General features: G+C 40.3%; 1 protein-coding gene across 1 annotated transcript in view; it reads left to right on the top strand.

Annotated features, from left to right (window-relative positions):
• Positions 1 to 20,273, top strand: part of LOC103925566 (AT-rich interactive domain-containing protein 1B-like) — a 73,486-nt gene extending 53,213 nt beyond the window's left edge. The window contains exon 4 of the mRNA XM_009334294.1: positions 20,151 to 20,273. Within this exon, the coding sequence (XP_009332569.1) occupies positions 20,151 to 20,273 (123 nt within the window). The remainder of the gene's footprint in view (positions 1 to 20,150) is intronic.
• Positions 20,274 to 24,391: the final 4,118 nt, after the last annotated feature.

Genomic DNA, 24,391 nt, shown 5'->3' with positions numbered 1-24,391 from the left:
GGACAATTTCTCTGTATTCCTCCCAGGCTACCTGTCCTTGCTTCCACCCTCTGGAGGCTTCCTTTTTGTGTTTGAGTTTGTCCAGGAGCTCCTTGTTCATCCATGCAGGCCTCCTGGCATTTTTGCCTGACTTCCTTTTTGTTGGGATGCATCGCTCCTGAGCTTGAAGGAGGTGATTCTTTTATATTACCCGGCTTTCTTGGGCCCCTCTTCCCTCCAGGGCTTTGTCCCATGGCACTCTACCAAGCAGATCCCTGAAGAGGCAAGTCTGCTCTGAGCTTGCTGTGCGCCCTCCTCGGTGCCCTCAGGATCTTGAACTCCACCATTTCATGGTCACTGCAGCCCAGGCTGCCCTTGAGCTTCACATTCCCCACCAGTCCCTCCTTGTTGGTGAGAACAAGGTCCAGCATAGCACCTCTCCTCGTTAGCACCTCTCCTCGTTGGCTCCTCTACCACTTGGAGAAGGAAGTTATCGTCGACGCATTCCAGGAACCTCTCGGATTGCTTATGCCCTGCCGTGTTGTCCCTCCAACAGATATCAGGGTGGTTGAAGTCCCCCATGAGGACCAGGGCTTGTGAGCGTGAGGCTGCTCCTATCTGTCTACAGAGGGCCTCATGCGTTTGGTCTTCTTGGTCGGGTGGCCTGTAGCAGACCCCCACTGTATTGTCACCTGTCCCTGCCTTCCCTTTAATCCTGACCCACAAGCTCTCAGTCGGCTCCTCATCCACCCCCAGGAGCTGCTTTGTCAAGGGAGCTTCCCTTGACATCCTGACTTCCTTGACATCCTGACATCCTTGACTTCCTTCTGACATTTTGGAGCTGCTTTGTCAAGGGAGCTTCCTAGGGGATATTTTTAATTGATATTACAGCTATTAATTTGAGTGTTGTCAGTTTGCACATCCAGTTAGTGAAACCACATAATTCAACATCCGTTGCAGTTCTTTATGCGTTAGCCATTAAAATTCATTTAAAGTGATTCTGGTTTTAAGTAAGATCAGAAGTGATAGTGTAAGGGTCTGCTTCCCAGAGCTTGAGAAACACCTAGATTTTAGATACTGAACAAAATGGATGTCCACAGCTGATGCAGCTGTTATGTGTAGGTTCAGTTCTGTCAGCTCTGTTAATCACAGAGAGGTGATCTGGAAATGGAAGGATGAAAGTACAGCATACTCGCCATCCTGGGATATCTAACAAAAGTGAGTTGCTCAAGACTGGGTATTAGTGGAAGCATCAGCACTTGTTGCAAATCACTGGGGAATTCTGTCAGGCATGGTTGATTAACATTTTGGGATAATGCTGGTGCAATGTAGAAATCTTAGCTTGAAATAAAAATAGTTTGTAAAATAAACTAACAAAAGATGCCGTAAGTAGCAATGATACAGGAGGCTCCCCTCCTTTGATTTTAAAATAAAGCTATGATAATTTCACTGTGTAATTACATGTTAATTTTTCTTCATCTACATTTTAAAATTCCATTGAGAATTAACTTTTTTCATTAAAATGCTGGATGGTTTATGAAATAGAATTCTTAATTGTATATATGATGTTCTTGTAAATGTCACCACTTTCCATCTTTTGGATTATATGTAACTGTGACTTTAACGAGTGCAGTTGTGTCTTTAAATTTAATTTTCTCCCTTTTTACTTTGGCATTAAATGCTTGATTTCTCTATGACTTGAAAATACGATTCATAAGCATCTTGGTAAAGTCTTAGCAGATAAAGTCCTAGTAATACAGCCTATGAGCTAGAAGAAGCACAGCTGCTCCAATGACTACATATCACAGTTTGTGAAATTGAAATGGTTTTTTTGCTGCCTTGGACAACCCATCATATTTTAAATACTGTCAGTTGAATGGATTGAGTATTTTAGTTTAAAAATATACGAAACATACCAACTGTACAGGACTTATGAAATAACAAGATACTGATGTATCTGTTCGTACGTGTTCCAATTACATCATTTGCTATTGTAGCCAGTAAAGTGAAGGTTTGTGCAATGAAGTGAAGGGGTGCCACAGAAGAGGATAACAGCAAAATGAGGGTAAAGCCTTCCATATATTAGGGACTTCAGAGAACTAAGGTGAAGAGAAAGACAGGGGCAGATTCACAAGTGGAAGATATCAGCCTCGATGTAGCCAAATTTATTCTTTGAGGATTTGGATTTGAGGGTACATTGAAGGAGTGTCTAAATCCAGGCTCCAAGGGTGATACAGGCATCTCAAGGTCAGTAGCCATTTTTGCCTGAATGTGCAAATTCAGATGATACATTAGGTCCTCACCAACACAGCCTTGCGGTTGGTAATCCTTAGTGTGAGAATCCATGGTTGTGAATGGCTGGTTGGTTATCCTGTTCTTCAGTAGTGGTCAGCCTCTTAAGTTTTGAAGTCTGATCCCAGGTTCTGAATTATACAGGCTTTTCCTCGAGTATTTGTGTGTAGATGGGACTATTTCATATAAATAATAAGTAGTCCGTAGCACTTTGGGGCTTGCTCCTTTTCTTTTCCCCGTCTTCAGATTGGTTCCATGGCTGCTCTTCCCCCTGCCTCAAGAAGGGTCATCAAGTGAACACCTCTTCTCTAATGTTTCCCTGTAAAACCTCACCACAGTATTCTTTCTCATTCTTTGGGAACTGCTAATCTAGAAAACAAATTCCTAACACAAGAAGTTGAAGTCTATACTTTCGACACTTCGGCAACAGTGTTCGTTCTCTGCTGATGATGCGTGGTAGAGTTACCGTCAAGTGGTAACCAGTGTACAATATGAAAATTAATACTAGGATAACAAAAAAGTTGGGACTGTACATCAAATTCTGCTGCTGAAACAAAAATTTTAAAAACTGTGCTTATTTAAGCATACATGTCTCTGCTTGTATGAGACTGATTATCTTTTGAAAATAATTTTAAAATTAGAGTTTACTTGATTAAGATTTTAGCAAGAGAAATAGGAGTAGGTATCCATATAGTTTTAGCAGTTTTAAGGGTGGAATTCACTGAATTTGATATATTGGGCAGCGTCAGAAAGAGAAAGCCCAAGGGAGATCGTACTGCTGTTTACAGCTACCAAATGGGAGGATGTGGGAGTGAACAGAGCCATCTCATCTCAGAGGTGCACAATGGAAGGACAGGAGGCAGTGGGGCAGGCTGGGACAAGGGACGTTGCAGCTTGGTAAAAGGAAAAAAAAAAATAATCAAAATTACCATGAGGGTTTTCAAACACAGGAAGGAGTCCAGAGAGACTAGAATCTCCATCCTTGGAGATGCTCGAAATTCAACTAGACAAGGCACCCAAACACCCTGTTCTTGCTAGATTTGCTTTCAACTGGAGGCTTGACTACATGACCTCTCTCTGAAAGGTCTCTTCGAACCTATGTGATTCTGTGTTGCTGTGATTTAATATTGGCTTTAACGTATTCTAAATAGAATTTTAAAATAAATTACAAAATCATATAATACCTGTTGCACCAGTTGGTGTATCTCTTATTTCTACTCTTAAAAATACCAGTACATCCTGTTTATATAATCCTGTCAATTAGAAAACTGAGGTAGTCTCAGTCATACAACCCGTCATCCCTTCTGTCTATCATCCTTAGTTTTGCTCTTTCTTTCCAACTTGCAAATGAATTTCCTCCATGTTTTCTGAATTCTTCATTAACCATTTTCTTGTCTTTTTGTATTGATTTTGTTGCTTTTTGCACTCTAACATTGGTGCAAAGTCCTGGTTTTGAATGGTCACAACTTTGAGGAATGTATGAAGTCAAATTGTTTCAGGATGTCAGCCTCAAGAAGAGAAGCTGCCCTCTGAAGGTGTTTGTGCCTCATGCTGGCTAGCCAGAATTATGGGAAAACTTTGGACTACAGGTGTTTTTCCTGGAGAGCACGGTTGGGTCATGAAGCAGGAGAAAATCACTCTAATAACACTGAAGTAGTTCATGGTAGCCCCAGCTGTGGATCAGGACGTCTCCAAGCACATAACAAAAAGGTGGTCTTTGCCCCAAAGAGTTTACAGGCTGTTCTATGCCTGATGGACTGGAAGCTGAACTCGCTTGTAACAGGGGAGCAGCTGTGAGGGGAAGAAGTTTCATGTTATGTTTTAGGGTAAATAAGCCGTCTCCCTGATTGCCGCCTTTGTGAGTGTGACTGAACTGGTTTTACTTCAGGATGGAGAAGAGAGACGCCAGATTGGAGAAAGGGGGCTTGTCAGTGATTTGCCTTCTTTTCCCTACTGTATTTTCTTTATTTCCCATGTAGATTTATGTCAATCTACTTGTTTTGGAGATTATCAAGCTGAAAGTAGTGTTTGTTCTGGATGGGTGATGGACTTTTTCTTGCCACTGGTTTCCTTTTACATAAAACCCTGTAGTGTGATGTACTGGGTATTCTATTACGGAGAGAAAACGGATATGAAATTTCATGTGGATGATGTTTTATTTTTGCTCTTTCAGACATAATGTGAGCGAGTTTCTGCAGTCAGGTATAACTCCTAGTGTTCTGCCTTGGCATTGGTACTCGTCTTCATTTCTCACGTATTGTGGAAATGTGAAGCCATTGCTCTTTTTCCTTGACTCACTTGAATTCAATACGCAGTCTTGTCAATAAAGGTAAACTGATAAAAGAATTTCTGGGACTGTTCCAGTGACTTGTGAGTTTCCATTCTTCTAATAAGCGTAGAGGGGAAGGAGGAGGGTGGGATTTATTTGAATGTTTGAACTGTAAGTTATTTAGATCTTTGTTAAATTGATTGCATGGTGGGCAGAAAGGGAGTTTCATAAGAGGTGATTTGATAGTAATACTGGCAATAGTTTACTATAGAGCCATATTGTAAGCCAGCATCAGTCATCCCCTCTTCATATCAGGAGCCTGCTGTGTAAAAACCATTAAAGGAAGAGCTTTGTTTTAAGCAAATTTATTGCAGTAGCAGATTCATTGATCATTAGATATTGCCAGTAGACGTAGATATCGCCCTTTTTTTTTTTTCAACTTTTTACCTTTACTGCTCTTTAAAAGGAAAGAGAAAGATGTGCTACACTACTATAGTGTTGCCCTTGGCAGGGTTTTTCATCTTGAAATGGCATATAAATGAATAAATGCTTCAGTTGTTTTTGCAGTTTTAAATCTTTTGCCATAAGTAGAAGTGATATTTTGCTCAAGAATGTCATGTAATTGCAAACTTAAACTGTCATCATTAAACATTATTTTGTTAAGATAGTGTGATGTATATTTTGAGTTATTATGCTTTCCAACTGGCTTTTAAACAGCCATGTTTATATATTTTCTTGGTTTATGTAGCATGTGTTCATATGTATTGAGAGAGGATCGTGCCTTTGAGGTTTAATGTGTTATTTTATGAGTTGGGACCATATCACTTTTTGACAGATGAAATGGATCTGCAAAATAATTATGGTCTTACTCTTAGTTAAACAAAAACAGTTGTTTTATTCTACACCTGCTACTGTTACCCTGAAGTCATCTTTTGTTTTAAGTGTTCCTGGAAGCTTTCTGCTTGCAAGTTTCCAGAATAGAGTGGGATTGTACTGATCCCTTTTCTCATGTGCAGGCATGAGATTAAAAGGGAAAAAAAAAGTGTGGCAGGTCCTTGAGGTGGGCATACGTGTGCACTTTTCTGGGGCCATTGGTCCTTTTGGTTAACAGTGTGCACGAAGAGGCTGTGTGTGTGTTTCTACACCATTCCTGTATGGTTACCATCATTTCTTTTAAATGGCTTAAAGGAACAGTCCAGTAGTTCAGGCTCAGTCTTCAGTCTGTTTTTACTTAAAAGGAGAAAATGTTTTTATAAACAAGCAAACAAACAAGACTCCCTCACTGTCAGGTTTTATTAAAATGTTCTAAAAGCTGGCCAAAACCTTGTTTTCCCCCCCGGTATAATGCCTTACCTACTAATAAGACCTATGGATCACGATGAGATTTTTTTCAACCCAAATTGTCATAGGACAAATAAAGAGTAGAATAACTAGTGGGTTTTTTTCCCTGAGAGTGGGCCAGGGGGATGAATGCAGTTCAGGCCAGTAGGAATTTGTGAACCGTTTCAGTAGTCCCAGGTAGAAAACCATCCAAAGCAGGAAGGCAGCATGCGTGATGAGGTGGGGGGCAGCTCTGGTGGTGCCTCGGTTGGTCTCTCCTGGCAGAGGGCTGGGGACCACTTACGCTCCTGCAAGGGGCTGCGGCTTCTCTCCAGTTCCCCAAACTGGGATCAATGTAGGCCATAAATTTCAGGTTTGTTCCTGAACTAGTGACAGTGGTTTGAACTGGTCTCAGTCACAAGCCTGAGACGATGATGAGAATGTTCTTGTGCGGGCATCTGTTTCTAGCGTTGAGTCAGTGCAAGGTAGGACAGATAAAACATTACCCGATTTGAAACAGTCTTTGAAAATGTGAACAAAATGTGAAACTAATTAATCTGTTTTCATGTCCAGGCTGTATGACTGTCATGAAAACAGAACAAATTGTATTGTGGCAAAATGCTTCAAATTATTAAAGTGATTTTGGTACAATGAGGATGAAGTATTATTTTTAAATTCAATATGAACTGCTAAAGTTCTTTTAACAGTGTAATAAGCAGCATGTTAATTAACATTGTCAAGCTGTTTTGGGGTGTAACACTGTACAGAAATACTGTTGTTGTAAGTTAGGAATAGTTGTGTTACATGCAAATACCAAATTCATTAGTAAGTAATACAGACAGTCCTCAATGAGTTCAAATTTAAGTTTTATACCTCAATGCAATTAAATGTTTTTAATAAAATCTTCGCTTTTAAGTTACTAGAAACTGGCAGAGAATTAGCGGTCAACTGTACTGTAGTTTAGTCTTAACTCCTGCAGAATTTAATTTAAACTTGTTCTAGAATATATGGGGCCTTGCAAGTAACGTATAACTGCCCATGGCTTAAAGTTGTAATAAAAATTGTTTGTCCTTCTGTCCTTTTAACTCTTGCGTCTGTAATCATCTACCACTAGATGAGTGGTTGTGCTTAATATTTGTTGTGTTATGAACCACAGGAAATCTGGGAAAGAAGCAGCTTGTATGTTAATCTGACATTTGCTGCCAGGCATATAGGAAAGCATTCTTTGTGGAAGTTGGGTATTACAGTTAAATGAGAACTCATAATCAAATTTAATGTTCAGAAAAGATTGTTGCCTGCCATCATCAGCAGTGGCTGACACGACTACTTGTTGTGTACCATAAATCCTTCATGGCTTCCGTTGTCTCAGCAACAGAGGTGCCTAGTGCCCAGTGTATATCCACACCGTCTTGAAATGCTGGGCTTGTTTTTAGCTTAGAAGCAGTTATTTTCTTTCCAGGGTAAAGAGGTAGAAGGGAGAAGTGATTCCTTCAAACCATTCAACCCCAAATTCATGGAGCTGAGAACTTTTGCTTCGATGGGTGCTTGTTGGTTGGCTTTTAGAAACCAGGGCTGCTTGTACGTCGTGAGCAGAGAAATGCCTGACAACAAAATGCCTAGGTGAAAAGTCTCATACAGATACACGTACTTCTGCCAGCTTTTCCAGCCTCCTTTCTGCGGGACCTGGAATTAGAGACAAGGAAAACCAACGGTATAACTTTTTATGAAGGCATCCGTTCTGGTACACTGAACCTTTTGTTGCCAACCTCCTTCAGAGAGGTCAGATAGATATCAAAAGGCAGAGTGCAACCTTGACTTTTTGCACCTCTGATAAAGCTTGGCTGGACTTGGGGGGAGGAGGAAAGGAGGGCAGGCTTTCAGCAACTGACTTCCAAACTCACACACCACAACTTAAATCCTGGCTTCTAGACAAGCCACCAGTGACCAGCACCTCTGAAAGGCAGTTGTCACCGTACCTTGCTGAGCACTGAAGTGATTTAAAAACAAACTGTTGAAATAGTTAGGAACTGTGCTGATCTTGTGCGTAAAACTAATTTATCCTTTTTGAGCCTTTCTTAAGCACATGATGTTTTCAGGAAGGGCAAATGAGGTTGAAATGAAGTTCAATGAATGCTTAACTGATTGAAGTCTTTGCCAGTTAGATTTCTGCTTTTATAAAGTCTTACTTCATAATCATGATGCTGCTATAATAGCCAATAAGTGTTAAGCATATGGCTATTTATCTCTGTGGCAGAGGTTAGTTACTCAGCTCAGGAATTCAGTGAAACTGTGACTCCTGTTGTGCTACATCTTCTCCCAGTAGTGGGAATAGTTGATTATTGTCCATTTGGGGAATGCTCTGTTTGCTCAGCATTGCTTGTATCATTCCAGGAAACGTGTCAAACCTTTCTCTTTTTCCCTCAGTGATTTATGTCTGTATTTATAAGATTGTGATAGGTGCTAGCTTGTCAGACTTGGAGAATGATCTTCCAGAGCCAAGTAGCTAGCAGGAATAGAGTCAGGCAGAAAAAGCAAGGACAATTGTCTGTAAACTCACACCTGAGCACGAACACAAAATTGAGGGCATAGCACAGAGCAGCACTCACAGCAGTGCAGACTTACTTTTGCTGAAGGCATATTGACCAAACCCAAAAAACTGCATTCAGATTTTGAGAAGACTTTCTCAGCCCTGTTATTTTAAAGCGAGCTTTTACAGACATGGTGATAGATTTAGCCAAATAAAAATCAACTCCAGTCTATTAGGTCTGAAGCCTTTAAAGTGAGCACGTATAATTACCCCTTAAACGTATCTGTCTTTGTAGTAACGTGGGTTTCTTAAGTGGTATTACTGGGAAAGGAGAAGTATTTTATCTTGCAAAGTGGTACTACTGTTTATGTATAAAATGTAGCAAACTTCGTTTATGCCTCTGTTTTATAATCTTCCAAAGGGCTGCCAGTGAAAGTATTTGTTTGCCTCTGTGTCGTCTGAACAATTGTATGGCACCTTCAGTTTAAAGTTCCCTCATTGTAGTTAAACATTTTCCCAGTCTGTATGTTCTTTTGCTGTGTTCATCTATTAATGGTTTTCTGCCGAAAGCAGGCTCTTCCATTTGCAGCTTGAAGGAGGAATTTTGAAGGTCGGCTTTCTTCTCCTGAGAAAGCAGCAAGTGCACCTCTTCAGGCATCTGCTGCTGCTGAGGGTTTGATGGTATCTGGCCGGATAGTCAGAGGAGATGGGTCAGAGCACGCTGCAAACCTGTTTGGCAAGAATGTTCATGACCACCTGTACCCTGCTGGCATTTAATTTTTATCCCCTGTTTTTGTATCATTCTAAACCTAGTAGACATATTGCAGCTCTTGTGCTTGTAAGATGAGCAATGCAGAAAGGCCCAAGTCCCTGTGAGATTTTTCATGTACTAAAATGAAGTTAGCATACAACATCAGAAAGAAACTCTGGCAATAAGAGCCTCCTTTCAGCTAAACTGGAAAGAGAAAATTTAGTTTGGGGGGAAGAGGGAAGTCCTATTTTGCTCCTTTATTTTTAAGTGGTCAGTTACGTATGTGCAATCAGCTTGTAGATTCAGTGAGCAATGTCCCACGTCTGTAACAAAAATCTCTGCAAAGCATTGCAGTGCAAAAGGTGGGGATGCCAAATCATTCTTTCGAACTAAAAACTTCAGTATTTATGAGTAAATAATCCTAAAAGTAAACATTTTTCATCTCAACTAGAAAAACTATGTAAAATCTATCATGGATTTAGTATGTTATGCTTAGAGAAAAGTCTTTTTAATGAGTTTAGAAATACAGTAAGATACATGTGTTCAAATGTATTTCTCAAAGTTCTCAAATCAGTGGTTTGGCTTTGATCCACAAAGTATTATTATTGTTGTTGTTATGATGGTGGTATTTAAAGTTTCTAAATTCTGATTTCTCTCAGTATTTAAATCACAGAAGGTTAATTAAAGCAGTTCTTTATTTTGCAATTGCTTGGGAATATTAACCTCACAAAGCCTGCATTAAATCAGTGAAGTGATAGAATTGCATTTGCTTTATAAAATAACTCTACAAGAGCAAAGACGAAGCCATTTATAGTTCAGTGCCATTAATTGCTTGGCATTTAGATATTAGCGTAGGAGTCTATTAATTAACTTGATAGTAAAACTATTGGAATGCAGGCTGATAAAAACTATTTTGTTTCAGGAGATTAGTGATCATAACTATTGTTGCTCCCCTTACCACTCTCCCTATTACTCAATGATGATTTTCTTTTACTGTTATTCTGAGAGCAAAATTAATATCCCAGAAATAATTTTATCCGTACCTTTGAAATTTAGCAGTAAGTTAAACAGAATAATGAGTTTATCAAAGAATACCTGATCACGTAATAGCCTTTTACTTTATGATCCATTAATCTGATAACTGTTCATAGACGAAGTTGTCTACACAAATGTTTTAGAATATAAATGCACAAATCCTGTTTTAAGAAAAAATTTAAAATGCAAATAGTACAGCACTATGAATTAAGTGATAAAGTTGTAAAGTCTGGAAAGTACTAATAAATCTGAGTGGTAGTTTTTTTGTTTGTTTTCTGGGTTTTTTTTAGTCCTGTGTGAACAGTATATATTCCAAATTTTAGTGGTCTTGTAAATTACACCTCATGGCCAGTTGCAATGCAGCAGTATTCTCTTATGGCCCTTAAATTAACACACATTATTTTCCTCAGAGGTAGGGAAAATAAGTTTGTTAATATTTCCTGGCATAAAATTTACAGCTATTTTTTTTGGCTGCCCATATTTTCTTTAATAATTGAAGATGTTCAGTGTATATATATTTAGTTTTATTTTCCATATTTTGAATTGGGATTTTGTTGTTAAGACAATGTATTATCTGAATATAGGTCAGCATGTATTTTATATGTATTCATTATCCTTTCTAGTGAATTTTCCTTTTACTGCATTTCTCTCCTACTGTAGTAGGATTTAGAATAGATTTTGGAGTGTGCAGCTGAAATCTTACAGGGTGTTTTAGTTGTTGCAATCAGATATGGACCACAAAGAATGAAACAGCAAATCAAAGTAAATAAGATACCACTTAAAAAACAAGTTTACCTTTACATGTTGACAAAACTGCTTGGTGTTTTTGTTGTGGGAGAGATGAGAACAATGGTTGGTCTTGGTGAGCTGTCCCTCAATAAATCAAGCTCTGCAAGAGCACAGCCTCTGTCTTCATGTCTTCCTCGCGCTTCTCCCTGATTGCCAAGTACCCATCTTAGGTATTTTCCACATACATGTTTTTAGGTAGAAAATTAAATAACTAGATATGTATGTTTAGTTTTTGGGTGTCTGCCTACAGAATTGATAAAGATCGTGCTCCTTCACCCTCACAAAAAAGGAGAGGTTTATTGCTGCTTTATTACCTAGCAGTCCTTTACCAACTTTTAATGAAAGTCACTGTTTTTCCGTTGCTGTATTAAAGAGTAGTCAGTGGTTTGGTCTCAGAGTTTTAAGTTTTCATCATTTCTTTCACTTGTTCTCCACCCCAACCCTCCTCCCACCACTCCTAACACCAGCCTAGTTGGGAATACTTTCTTTCAGAAAAATCACAGTTGTGGTGATGGTGGTGAAGACTTTTCTACCTCAAAGATTAAAGAAATCGTTTGCTGCTGTTGGTTTAAACTGTTGTATTGTGCAGTCCATTGAATTGCTTCTGCTGCTGGGTGCTTCCGTCTGTAAATCATTGTCGTCTTTCCACTCCTTGGACTAAGATATTTTTCCACATGGTGGCTGGATTTAAAGATTGTTGTGCAGATACTCTGTGTCTTCACAGGCTGCAAAGAAAGAGAGGACAGTAATGCAGCTAATTCTCTACATCCAGTAGCCCCAAATGTAACATGCTAACCCTCTCACATACTGAAAAATTAAGTTAACCAAAACAGTAGAGCCCAGCTGAGAAAACCTTCTTTACCAAAATTATTACAGACTTCTTTGCATCTGAACTTCAATTCCTTCTCCTATGATTCTGCTGTTGATAAAATAGTAGGTAAACCTCATTTCAATCATTTCTTTTAAGAGACCTCCATGGTGGAGTATTAGGGAATAAGTTAACAGGTGTCCCTGGACTGTGATATAAATGTTGTCTGTAACGTAATACAGCTTTATATTTGAGGGGGAGGGGGGAGGAAACAAACACACAAAACAAACCTCACCATTCTGGGGTTTTTTAATGCAACCTCCATGATGTTTTGGGTGTTGCTTGCAACCCTTCCTCACAGATTTGTGGGTTTTCGTGAGCCTTCAGATGAAGTCCTGGCTTTTATCTCAAAGCACAGTTCAGCCATGCCCCTAAGAAAACGCTGAAGAAATGTTTCCCAGTCCCAAGTGAGGAAGTCTCCTCCTTGGGTACCTATCTCGATTAGCCTAGAGGTAGCAGCTGCTCTCGGTGCAGCTTTTCTCTTTATTCTGTAAGCTGGCTTCAGGCTTTCAGCTCTGCTGTAAGCTGCGGGCAGTGCTCTGACCTCATTTCTGCCAGCGAGCCGTATGCTTGGGAGAGCTTCCTCGGCGGCAGCAGGCAGTCTGGGGCAGGCTGCTGCCCTCTGGGGCACGGAGCCCCCCAGCCTCCCCGTTTCTGCAGCAGCCGAGTTGAAAGAAATGGCAGGTTTTAAATCCTGTCCCTCTCCTGCGTTTTGTCGGGTTTAGCTCTTTCTGCGGGGTGCAGAGCTGTTTCTCAGCCCAGCTTCGCGTCTGGGGTTTGCTGAAGAGATGCGTTCCTCCCGGAGTTTTAGGAAGGACTAGTTTGGCAGGGCAGGACGCTGGATGGCACAAAATCTGTAAGTCATCACATTAACGTGGTAGTCTGTCCCAAGTGACTACAAAGAATAGGATGTGTAAAAACTGCCAGGGCTCTCTTTCTTTCTCTCTCTCTCTCTCTCTTTTTTTTTTTTTTTAAAGTATAGCTTTGTCATTGAAAGGATGGGCAGGGAGAGGAAGGAGTGGGTGTAGAAAATGAAAGTGTGGTTGGACTGCCTGGCCTTGTAGGGTTTTTTAGGAAAAGTCCAAAAAGCTCTATAAACATGGGAAAATTAATGGAAAGAAAACACTTGTTTTACCCCTTATTTCCAAGTTACGTTTCTCAGATTACCTCTTCAGGTTCTCTCTCATCTCTTCATTCACACTGGAACTTTACACCCGTAGAACAAAGAAACTACCTTTTTTGCCTGTAAATGAAGAACGGACAGCAGTTTACCAGGCTGTGCAATGTGCAACAGTCACATTTTAATACAAACACCAAACTTGCCTATTTTTTTCATGTGGCATGTTAGAAGTATGAGAGAAGAAAACTAGAAGAAATGTCTTGTTTCTGATGAAATCCACTATTGATATGCTCTATGATCCATGGAATGCAATAGTGGCAGAAAGAGAATAGCAAGATAAGGGTTTCTGAGAATGATTTCATCCTGCATCTTGCTTAACGTGGCTCCTGGAGGCCATACAGATGAGACACGTGAAAATGCACTAGAGCCTTTAGGAAGAGAGACCCTTCTCTCTTGTTAGTTGGCTCAGATTACCTGTTATGTGACTAGAAGCTATGCTGTCCAAACAAACAATGTTCTTCCTGTAAGATATGGGGGGCTTTTTTTTGACTGTATTTGCATTTAAAATGCTTTCACTGCAGGGAAAAACCTTCCATAGTTAGGTAGCCTGAGTTTCTAATAACTTCCTGAGAGTTTTGATGGACTGAGCCTTAATAATATATTTGCTTACCTAAGTTAACTATCTTTTGCATCAACTGCTGCCTACGCAAAGTATATTTTTTTTCCTTACCCCTCCGATGTCTTAAGATTTAACTTAGTTGTCATTCGGTGATAATTGCGATCCTGAAGGGAGAAAATGGTGTTCCCATTACAGATTTATTTTTTTTTTCCCTAAATTAGCTTAAAAAAGAGATCTAGGAAATACTAAGTTTTCGAATGAAACTACAGATATCTTGGAAGAGAGGGTATTAATAACATTGAAGAAGATGATGAGGTATCTTACTGACAATGACTGGTCTACACCTGAGGCATCCAAACTGGCAGGCTTTCCAAATTTTTCCAGGTACATGGTAGGATTTTTCTCTGAGGAGTTAGATATGATTTCTGGATGAATTATCTCCTTTTGGAAAAGGAAAGGACTATTTTGCTTTGGCACTTCTCTGAAGCTCTTGACTCCCTCTAGTACCTTTAATGAAGATGAAGACCGAAATTAACTTGGTAAGGCAAAGTATCATCTTTGTTTCTGAGGGCACAGTCCTGCCCTGGCTTGACTGCGGGGAAATGATAACCACCTGAAAGAAGAGCAGTCACTGCTTGCCAGCCCCACTGAAGCAACAGGTCAACAAACAGTCAAAAAATAGCGTCAGCATGTTGAGGTAGACGCCAGCCTGTTGCTTGCTGCACTTCAGGACAGCTGCTTTCCTTGTCTCCGTTGAGGTTTCCATGGTGGTGGTAGGGGGTTGGCCTGAAGTTATTTACATATTCTGGTTATGAGCAGGATTTATTCACTTCATCACGTAAACACAGACTAGCATGTTGAAAGGGATTACCAGACTGCACTGGTAATCCACCTCTGGTGGTTAGCACTCTCTTCTTTTTTGTTGACCTAATAGGTGCTGGGACCTACCAAACTATTTTTTCCTGCAATCACCTGTTCCCTCTGTGCAGTAAGAGACTTGCTTGCTGGTTTGCGTGCACTGCTCTCCAGCTGCAAGATACCGATTTCCTTTTCTTCAAGGCTTTAGGTTTTTTGTTTGTTTTGTTTTTTCCATTTCTGATTCATAAAATTCAAGACATATATATGCATTTCTTCTTGACCCAGGATCTTCTGCAGGAGTCCATCTACATCCTGCAGGACCTCTGCAGACCATCTGCCCAGGATTCAAGCAAACCTCTTTGTTCTTTTGTCTTTAGTGGATCATTCCACACAGGGCTGCATTCTGTTGGCTGCTTGCATAAGACTCAGTGTTGCTTGTGCCCCTGGGCATAAATTTTTTTCTGAGTGCAGCCTTACCTACAATATTCCTCTAACAGGTTGGCTGTCCTTTGTTGTCAGTTTTGTGCTGCCAGAGAGTGTGCAACCTGGGAGGTGACATGTTAGGTATTAAGGCTGGGCTAGAAGTTGGCTGTATAGGGATATGTCACCATTCTGGTAAGTAATTTTTTTTTTTTATTGTAGCTTTTTACTGCAGAAGGTGGAAAGAGGGGATATGCGTTGCTATGTGTTTACCTACACAGAACAACCAGATGCTTGGCTAAGTGATAACAAGGAATGTCCTTCTAGAGACCCTAACATTTCACTTGCCTTCTTTCTGTTCCATAGTATCTCTTCAGAGATGAGTAAAATAATCTTGTCTTGTAGGGCTGTACGCTCCTCTTGGCTGCTGCACTGGGTCCCAACTTCCATTCTCAAGTGGTCTGGGGAAAAAAAACCCAAACATTTGTTTTCAATTTTGCTGTTGTCATATTGCTGTAGAATTCACTGCTCTCACACTTGAGGTCTTCTAAGGATCAACCAACTCAATCAAGAACATGAGCTAAAATAGCTTTTAATGAGTTCTTCAAATTGAGGTCTAGTACATTATTTTCCATAAGTTATTTTCCTTCTATTTAACCATCATGGTACTTATCTTCCCGGGTGGTCATGTTATCCCTCTGAAATTTGCTGCAGTAGAAGTGGATGAAGCCTGAATAATGTTTCTCACCCAGCCCTTCTTTAAATGTGGTTTCCCCCAAACATTAATGTTTTCACTATGCTTTCATTTTCCATTAAAAATAATTTAAATTATTTAATAATTAGATTTTATCTTCTTTGGTAGATCTTACAACAAATGTGCATTTCATCTGCATGGTTTCAAGCATTATCAGGACTATATTCATTCAGGATTGCAGAGAACATGTGAATGTGGCTGGACTTGCTTGTTTAAAACTAGGTCCAGCTAGAGAGTGAAAGCATGACACTAGCATTGCACATCAAAACGGAAAAGGTTGTCTATCTGTGGCCTACTCCAAAATGGTCGCAGTGCAGTTGACTTGGGCTGCAGTTTGGCGGCTGGTGGAGCCGGGCTCGTGGCTGGCTGTGCCAAAGGAGGGAAGTTTCCTTCTTCTATGCCGCTCACCCAACCCTTCCCGAGGCCAGCTCTGCTCAGTAATCCGTGATAAAGCTAGGGGGAAAAGGGTTATTTTTCTGGCAATTTTTAAGTTGCACCATTTCACGAAGTGGTCTAATAAGACCCAACACAAACTAAGGGGGTGTGTGTCCAACTGCAAGAATTGGAGCAGGCAGGAACAAGGGGCCTTTGACTTTCTTGCAGGCTGGTACACTGACTCAGCTGGTTGTTCGAAACCTCTGTGTTAGTGAAATCCCACACCAGAATTAGACACTTTAAAAGTCTGTAAGATGAATACAGTAACAGAGAATAAGAGGGAAGAAAATATCCTGTTTCCTCCCTTACTCCTCAAACTTGAGCTCAATATACCACAATTTGCAGGGCAAGCTAAAAGTGTACATGAACAGGAGGTAAATAACTTGTCCTGGCTCTGTGGATGATAAGCAATTGGTGGTGGTTGTTACTGTTCTTACCCAAATACAATAATTGTATATGGATTGATTTCTGAACAGCTTATCCAATACATAGGTCTTAGGCTGTGTATATGTAGGCATAGTTCTTTTTTTTTTTTTTTTTGTCTACCTGCTTCACAGTATAAATGTTTCGTGAAAACAGTCTAAACTTCAGCTGATTTGAGTATATGTTTATGACTTGCAGATTATTTGTCCCAGTGCCTTTTCTAAAATCTGATGGGGGAAACCCTGCTTTTAGTTATTTTACAACTTTGTTGACAGTTTGTGCTATAACAGCTATGATATGATTGGGTTTGTGCCAAGTTGGGAAGTTCTGAGTGGAAACTTGTAGCCTTCTGTTTATAAAAGCCTGGATTTCTCTCTTACACACATGCTCCTCTTCTATGGGAGGAAGGATTTTCTGTGATTCATAAAAAAATCATAAGCTTTGCTTTGAAAGCCAATGTCACTGATGGATAAAATATTGGGAGTCAAAATAAAAAAAATCAGGGATCCCAGGAGAATATTGAGCCCCGATATCAATGGGGGACTCTTCAGCTATGACTGTAGCACAACACGTGGTGACATGTTCCTCTTCCCCCTACGTTCCCTCTGTTCAGTACCCAATAAATCTATTCCTAGATGCTAGAAAGAAAAATGACCTTTCCAAACTGAAACTGAGAATTGCCAATTCTGTGCATTTCTTCAGTGACAGACAATTTACCCTAATACTTCTGTCCTTATTTCTTATTTATCTCTCAAAATCTCTTGTATCTATTGTGTAATATACTGTATGTTAACAAGATTTCCTAATGCAGAACTGAAGAAAGGCAGTAGAACTGAAGAAAGGATTTTCTCTGTCTGTTTTTCAGTGGAAGTGATACTAAGCGCTATTTTGGTTATGAAGCCGACCTCTTAGTGAAATATGCTATTATTTAATCGTCGTTATGTTTAGTATATAAATGGACTGTTTTTATTGGACAATGCATATGTATAAACACATAAAATTATACACACAGCCCCATGCATATTTCATCTGGGAGATTCCCATGCCTGCAACTTACTGAGAGCAAACTGATTCTTCACTTCTCAAGAGCCACTTTCCAAGTTTAGAGTGATCCAAGTATCTAAATGGCTTTACGGAGAAGATAAGAAAGAGTATGTGATCTCAGTCCCATTTGGAGTGCACAGGTATCTGCATCATAACAAACACGGATGTCTGCAGTATTTGTTTCCAAACCTCATCTAGAATTGAGCAAAAGATTTGAATTTTCCACAGTCAGAAGGGAAAGCACTATGAAAATGGTGTATTTAAAAAGGCAAAGGGTGTCATGTCCAGGTTTTTTTATGTGCTCTTCAGTGTGTGGAAAGACATTTCATAGATAGTCTTCAAATACCCAGGTAAAAGTAAATTCCATTCAACATGCAGTATTTCTCAGGAGAAAGTGTGCTCTCTCTTCCCACTCCCGCTCTGGTCCCCCTGGAAATTTCAGAAGGAAGCGAGGTTAAAATCTAGCAAACGTGGGAAAAACTGTGTACTTTGTAAGGAATTAACGGCTCTTGATTTTTCAAAATATAAAACATGTTTTGCTTCTCAGCAAAATCCTGTAGTGTCTGTTTGGAAAAAGGAACAATTGTGTTTCTAAAATGACGTCTCCTAAATTGAATATTCCATTTATCCTTTTTCACCACTCTTGGTATTTCTGGGTGGTTTTTTGTTGTTGTTGTTTTAACAAGTGGTTCTTATTTGGTGTATTTTTTTAAGAATTAGGAAGAAGAGAGTCGAACGCTGAACTGGAAGTTGGAAGTCTGGGGTTGCTGGGTTTATTACAGAGGCCTACGCAGTGACAACCCCTAGCGTGCATGTGTGTGAGTGTGTGCGCGCGCGCGCGCGTTTTTAAATAAAAAGGAAAGCAGAGGTTTGCTCATTTGTTTGCCTATTGTGAAGCTGTCCTGCACCTTTCTACTCCTTTGTACTGGGGTGAAGGCTGCTGAATGGAGGCCTTGTGCCATTTGTTGATTTTAAACCTCCCTGTTAATCCACAGAAACCTGCTGGTGTGCGCAGCAGGAGAGCTGTGTGACAAGTGGAAATCTGGGCGGGGGGGAGCGCGGGGGGTCACAGGGGATAATAATCATTCAGCCATCAGCCTTTGTCACCCTTAAGCCTAATTGTTACCCTCTGCTGGTAACCACATTGAAGTGCTGGCCTTTTAAGTGTTTCTTGATTTTACTTGGCACAGGCTTAGGGATAGGATCGTTTATTGCTGGGTTTACATCGTATCAGGTTTGCTGGGGTTTGTTTTATTAGCCCCCTTGAATTCTCTCCATCCCTTAAAATAATTCAGGAGAGTCCAAAGCGATGGAAGGGGCTAAACCGCACTGAACAGTGCGGTTGTTAACAAATTTCCCTCTCTCAGGAGCAGGGCTAAAAACACTGTTGCTGTCTTTCCACACACTGAAGACAGAAAGCTTTCCTGCTCTGCAAGCCAGCTGCCTTGCCGAGTCTGTGCATGAGCAGTAACTCCATTGATACGGACGCTCGGCTGTCAGAACAGCCCTTTGTAAGCAGCAACAAGGTGATGTTCAGGCTGTGGTGGGGTGGGGCAGAGGACAGCTTCCCCTGCCCCTTCGTGCCAGGAGCGCATGCGTGCTTTCAGGTATGTGTCAAAACTGAAGGTGTGAGGGTGGCTGAAGCAAATTGAACTGGTAGTAAACTCGGGAGGGGGAGAGGAGAATTAAACTGTTTAAAAACAACAAAGAAAAACCTTTAAGGTGAGAGATCTTTTCTAGCAGTTGGGAACTGGTTCTCCAGCTTTCCCTGCCAGTTACACTTGCTGAAGTCAGTATTGCACTTTCTGTTGTTTTCCATGAAGAAGTTAGTGTAGAAGCTGCTGTAGTAGCTAAAATGAAGCCTGAATCTAAGGCTTTGCAATGGGCAAGTATCTATGCGTGTGAAGTAAGCCTGTATTGTGGGATGGGGGGATGGCAGGGGGGAGGTTGTTTCGTTGCTCCCCCTGCCCCTGTGTGGTGGGTGTTGTGTTGGGTCATTACCTAAGACTGCTTGGGCTTGCATAGGGAGAAAAATCTCCAGGTTGCTGGTACAATCTTTGGAGCTACTCTTGATCAAATACGCTTTCCTTCTAACACATTGGATGCAACATGCCTCCAGCAGATGCAGCGACTGCGTTGTGTGCTACGACCTGATAGTCAGTGTTTGAAAGTTGTACCGGTAGTAGTGATGGTAAATCCAGGGTTGTTACGGCAGTCTGAGTACCCGGTGTGATTACAATCTTACTTTCAGGTCAGTCTTCCACCTGACTCAGTGCTTTGTCAAAAGGCTTGAGAATACATCTCACAGTAGGTCAATGTTTTGACCACTTTGTGCTTGCTACTCTTTTACAGTAAAAGGGAGTCCTTTACTTAGCAGGTTTGTTTTTGCGTTTCCCCATGTTCCAGTAGTCAGATTCCCTGTTGCTTGTCGGCATGTCACTCTGCTCCTTGGATTTCTTTACGAACAGCGCAGGTCACAGAAGTACCTATTTGGGCTTGATACTTCCATCAGGAAGGTATAACTAGTAAAAACTTCTGATCAAAAAAACCATCAGCACCCAGCTGTTGTATTTTCACCCTTCAGCGATGCAGATTTAATTGTAATTACTGAGTCAGGTTAATAATTCTGTTACAACTGTTATTGCAGGACATGTCTCAGGAAGGCTATGGAACCAGATCTCAACCCCCGATGGCCCCTGGAAAGCCTAACCATGAAGACTTGAATCTAATCCAGCAAGAAAGACCATCAAGCTTACCAGTAAGAAACTAATGTTTGTTTCAGTATTTTAAAATGAAATCACTTTATGTAGGATTTCATTGCATCTAGGATGAGCGGATGAGAAATATTGAAAGAAGAAATATTGAACAAAGTTGATCACAAACCGTTTTTAAAAATATGGTGAGAACAGACAGCTTGTATATGAGTGGACTTAGCTTAGGCTTATTCTGGTTACAGATACCACTATTTATGCACGTCCATGTTTTGTGCTTGTGCGCGTGTGTATTTGCATAGAGGAAATGGGTTGGGGTTTTTTTGTTTTGTTTTGTGGTTTTTTTGGGGGTTTTTTGGTTGGTTTGTTTTTTTTTTTTTAGCTTTAGGAATTCCCTACTTGCACAAAACAATCTGGTGAGGAAGAGGCGTTTTTCTGTGCCCTTTTCGAAGGATTTCAGTAGATTCTGGTTTAGAATACTGCTGCCAGGAGTTATTTGCTCCAAACCCCAAGCATCAGTAATGAGTTTGACATGTTAATTCTGCTGCTGTCTATTACTACATAAGTGTAAAAGTGGGAATGATAGTGATACTTGGGCTAGGTTGATCTTTTGGTTAGGAGATTATTTTTGACTAACATGTCTTAGTTTTCTGAGTTCTATGCATTCTGGTGTAGGAGAAACTGCGCAAATTAATATACTTCGCAAAGACACTGCAGCTACTTGCATTTTTGCAGTTCTTATTTCACTGTAATGGACAAAGTACTCCTTAGCCTTGTCTCTGCATGCCCCTCTTGGTTTGGGGATTTTCTTGTTTGTTGGTAGTAAAACAGCATGAGTTTAAACTAACTAGAATATGTTATAAATGATGAAAACTGTTTATAAACGATGTGATCTCTAGCTTGGAGTAATGTAACATAAACATATAGGGTATTTCCTGCAGTTCACTGGGTACGTATTCATTTCCAATTAGCAGAGGGATCCCTCTGAAGAGTTTACCCTATCAAGACACCAAATGTATGTGTGAAATCTGGTAGTTCATTGTATATTTTACCGCTGGCACATGGCACTATTGTCAACCCCTAAAAATAGGCCGATAAACATCTTTGTAGCATTTTAAAGTTGTATCTTTGGCACCTAGGAGAGTATGTATGCCACAAATTCTTTACATGATGTTTGAGACATGCATGTCTCAGGAGCAGCTATGGAAACTGGTGTGAGAAGAGATACCCATTTGCTTTGAACTAGTATTAATCTGAGTTTTTCAGGAAACCTTTTTTTAAAAGACTAATTTCTCTGAACAGATCTCAAAAATGAATGCTGGCGATTACCTTAAAAATAGTAGCTACTGTGCACATTGAACTGTTTTGGCAACAACTACCTTCTTTAAAAAGCAGTGAAATTAAAAGGGATTTTTTACCTCCCAGTTTTTTGTGAACAGTGTTTATTAGGGTAGAGAGAAGTAAAGTTATTTATCAACTAATGTTCTACTAATTTGCCTGTGGTTTTTCTTAAACAATTGTCCTACTTTTAATCCATGCTCTGTCCTACCTCCATCATCATGATATCTAAGCAGAGTATTGGGTATTATCTGTGTCCCTGAGTGTTTGGTATATTTAGTAACTCATTATTATTCTAGGTATGAGTAAGCTGGTAGTATTAACAGTGAATGTTAACCATTTTGGCCACATAGCTTAAACTCGAAGTTGGTCACAAATGCTGTTATTGAGACACTTGATTACTGAAAACCTTTGATACAAAACCAGAGAGCACTTCATATACTCAAAAACCCTGCTGTTTGGATATGGAGGGGGATGGGAGATAATTATAATTTTGTATTTTGTTTTGGTTTTGGTCTGGGGGTTTTTGTGAGGGTTTTTTTTGGTTGGTTGGCTTTTTGTTTGGTTTTTAAAAATTAAAAACAACTGCAACCCTTTGTATGTGGTGACGATGCTTTTTCTGGTAGTGTGAGCAAATTCCCCATCATCTTACTTCCAAGGAAAAATGTCTTAGAAATTAGGAGCAATCCATACCTTCAAAGTATGGTGAACATGATAAATGCTTTAATATAACTCTATTTGGGGTATGGATGGCTTGACCGTATAAACATGTTTGGTTTTGTGGGTTTTCTTTCCCTGGAGCAAGAGTGTTCTGTATTCAGTTTTGGACTGCTTATGAAAACCCATGATCACTATCCCTTGTTTCATATTCCTAGTTATAGTGTCATTTTGGGATGCTAAATATGGCTTCTTAAGCTTGTTTTCAAGATAATGCTGTTCTTGAGGGTAGTCAGTCATCTTTGTACAGTGAAGCTTGAAATGATAGCAGTGGTGTTACGCTTTTAATAAAATTTGGTTATGTTTTGTTTCATGGTATTCTGGTATTTATACAATTTGCCCGTTATCTTTTTATTTCTTAAGGGCATTGTGTAAAATCACAGCAGCTACACAGCGAGCTTATACAAGTGTCTAAAAACAACAAAAGAGATGTAAGACTAAATGGTGAATGGTGTTCTCTGATGTGGCTTTGAAAAAAGAGTTTCCCTTTGATGGATTTGAAGAGGAGCTGGCCACTTTCTGCAGCACTGAATGCTGGCTTGTGTCGTCCTTTGGGGGAGTTTTTTCACCAGGTTTGTGTCACAGTAAGCACAGCTAAACAGCTCAATAGTTGTTCCGTTTCCTTCACACATTGTATATAAAAGTCCTGGCATGAATGTTCCCATAAAGTTCAAAGCGGACAAATTTGTAATGCGGGTTGGTAACAAATGGCTACAAACAAAATATGGCTTTATTAGCTACTTCTAATGGCCGGTCAGATTCTATACAATGCTTGCTTTCCTTCTCCTAACTGCTCTGATATCTGGAGGGTTTGACCTGTGGGTCTCTGACCATGTGGAGTCACTGAGAGCCCAAATGAAAAGTTGCACAGAGTAGTGCTGCGAGCACTTTTGTTGGAGCCACAATTAGAAGGAAATCTCAAGCTTTTGAGAAAACATGGGAGTTGGGTACTCTGTGAAGGAAAGGAAGTCATAAACAGAAACTGTTCCCTATTAGAGTGGAGGAATAAAGGGGGAGAAGACTGAATGAAATTGTCTGGAGAACAGCTACTACAGAATGTATTTATTGAGGCTTAAGGGATAATAGCAAAATACACATTTCTGCTATTGTGAGAAAGCTATAGCAGACTTACAGGAAAAAGCTTCCAAATGATATATCTGCAAATTTGTTGTTGCAGTAAAGGAGCTTGTCTCAGCAGTAGGCTGTGTGTGTCTATGAAGACTAATCCTTTATTTTGTCTTTAATGAGTAATTTTGTAAATGTTCATGTTGGATTGTGTTGGTAGAATGAAGAGCAGAAAACATAAATTAATTTAATTTTTTTTTTATTGGCATGAGTATGAAAGTCATTTCAGATAGGCATTGGTGGTTTTGCTACTACTTTTTTTGTTTTAATAAGGTCCTTTTTTTGCCCAGTGTCAGGTGTGCTTGTTTGAGGTGTGAGGTCAAATGGCCTACCCAAGGTTGTCACGCTTTTGAAACACGGGTTTCTGCTATTTTTTTCTTGTTGCAACCTACAGGTAAAGTTCTGTGGCTGCTTGAGCCGTTGTAAGCCAGGACAGCTACAGTTCTGCTGTGTGCCCCACAGCATGCCGGCTGTGCCATCCTATCTCCTCCACTGTCATTCCTGGGACTGGCCAGTGGATTTGACTTGGGGAACAGAACCAGCTGAGAAATAATCACTCTCTATTTCTGGGTTAGTTTTTGACTGAATCGCTGTGTAATTGTGTGGGCATCAGTGGTACCTCAGAAGAGGAGATGGGAATCAGTAGCTGTGATGGGAAAGGGGACAGCGGGGACTGGAGCAGCTTTCATTTTAGCCACATCCTAAAAGACTGTACGATCTCGCTGGAAGGGTTTAAGACTGTCATGCTGTCAGCTGAGATGTGATGGCACAGCAGATCCCAATGTTCACAGTTGGGCCCTGCAGCAGTCACAGAGCCCCAAAGAGACAGAAGACAGTTCACTTCTTTTTGTAAGGTAAGTCTTCTGCCAGTTGTTTAATGCAGTCAGTGAGTGCAAGCCCAGCGGCGTGAGCATGCATGGCTGGAGGCTGCAGGGAGGGTGGGCTTGTGGCAGCCCTCCGCTGCGTTGGGGGCAACTGTGGGGGAAAGGTGGCCTTA

Source organism: Pygoscelis adeliae, unplaced genomic scaffold (assembly GCF_000699105.1).
Source record: "Pygoscelis adeliae isolate BGI_AS28 unplaced genomic scaffold, ASM69910v1 Scaffold261, whole genome shotgun sequence".
Taxonomy (NCBI): domain Eukaryota; kingdom Metazoa; phylum Chordata; class Aves; order Sphenisciformes; family Spheniscidae; genus Pygoscelis; species Pygoscelis adeliae.
The sequence above is the reverse complement of the archived record's forward strand: the minus strand, read 5'-3'. Positions and strand labels throughout refer to the sequence as shown.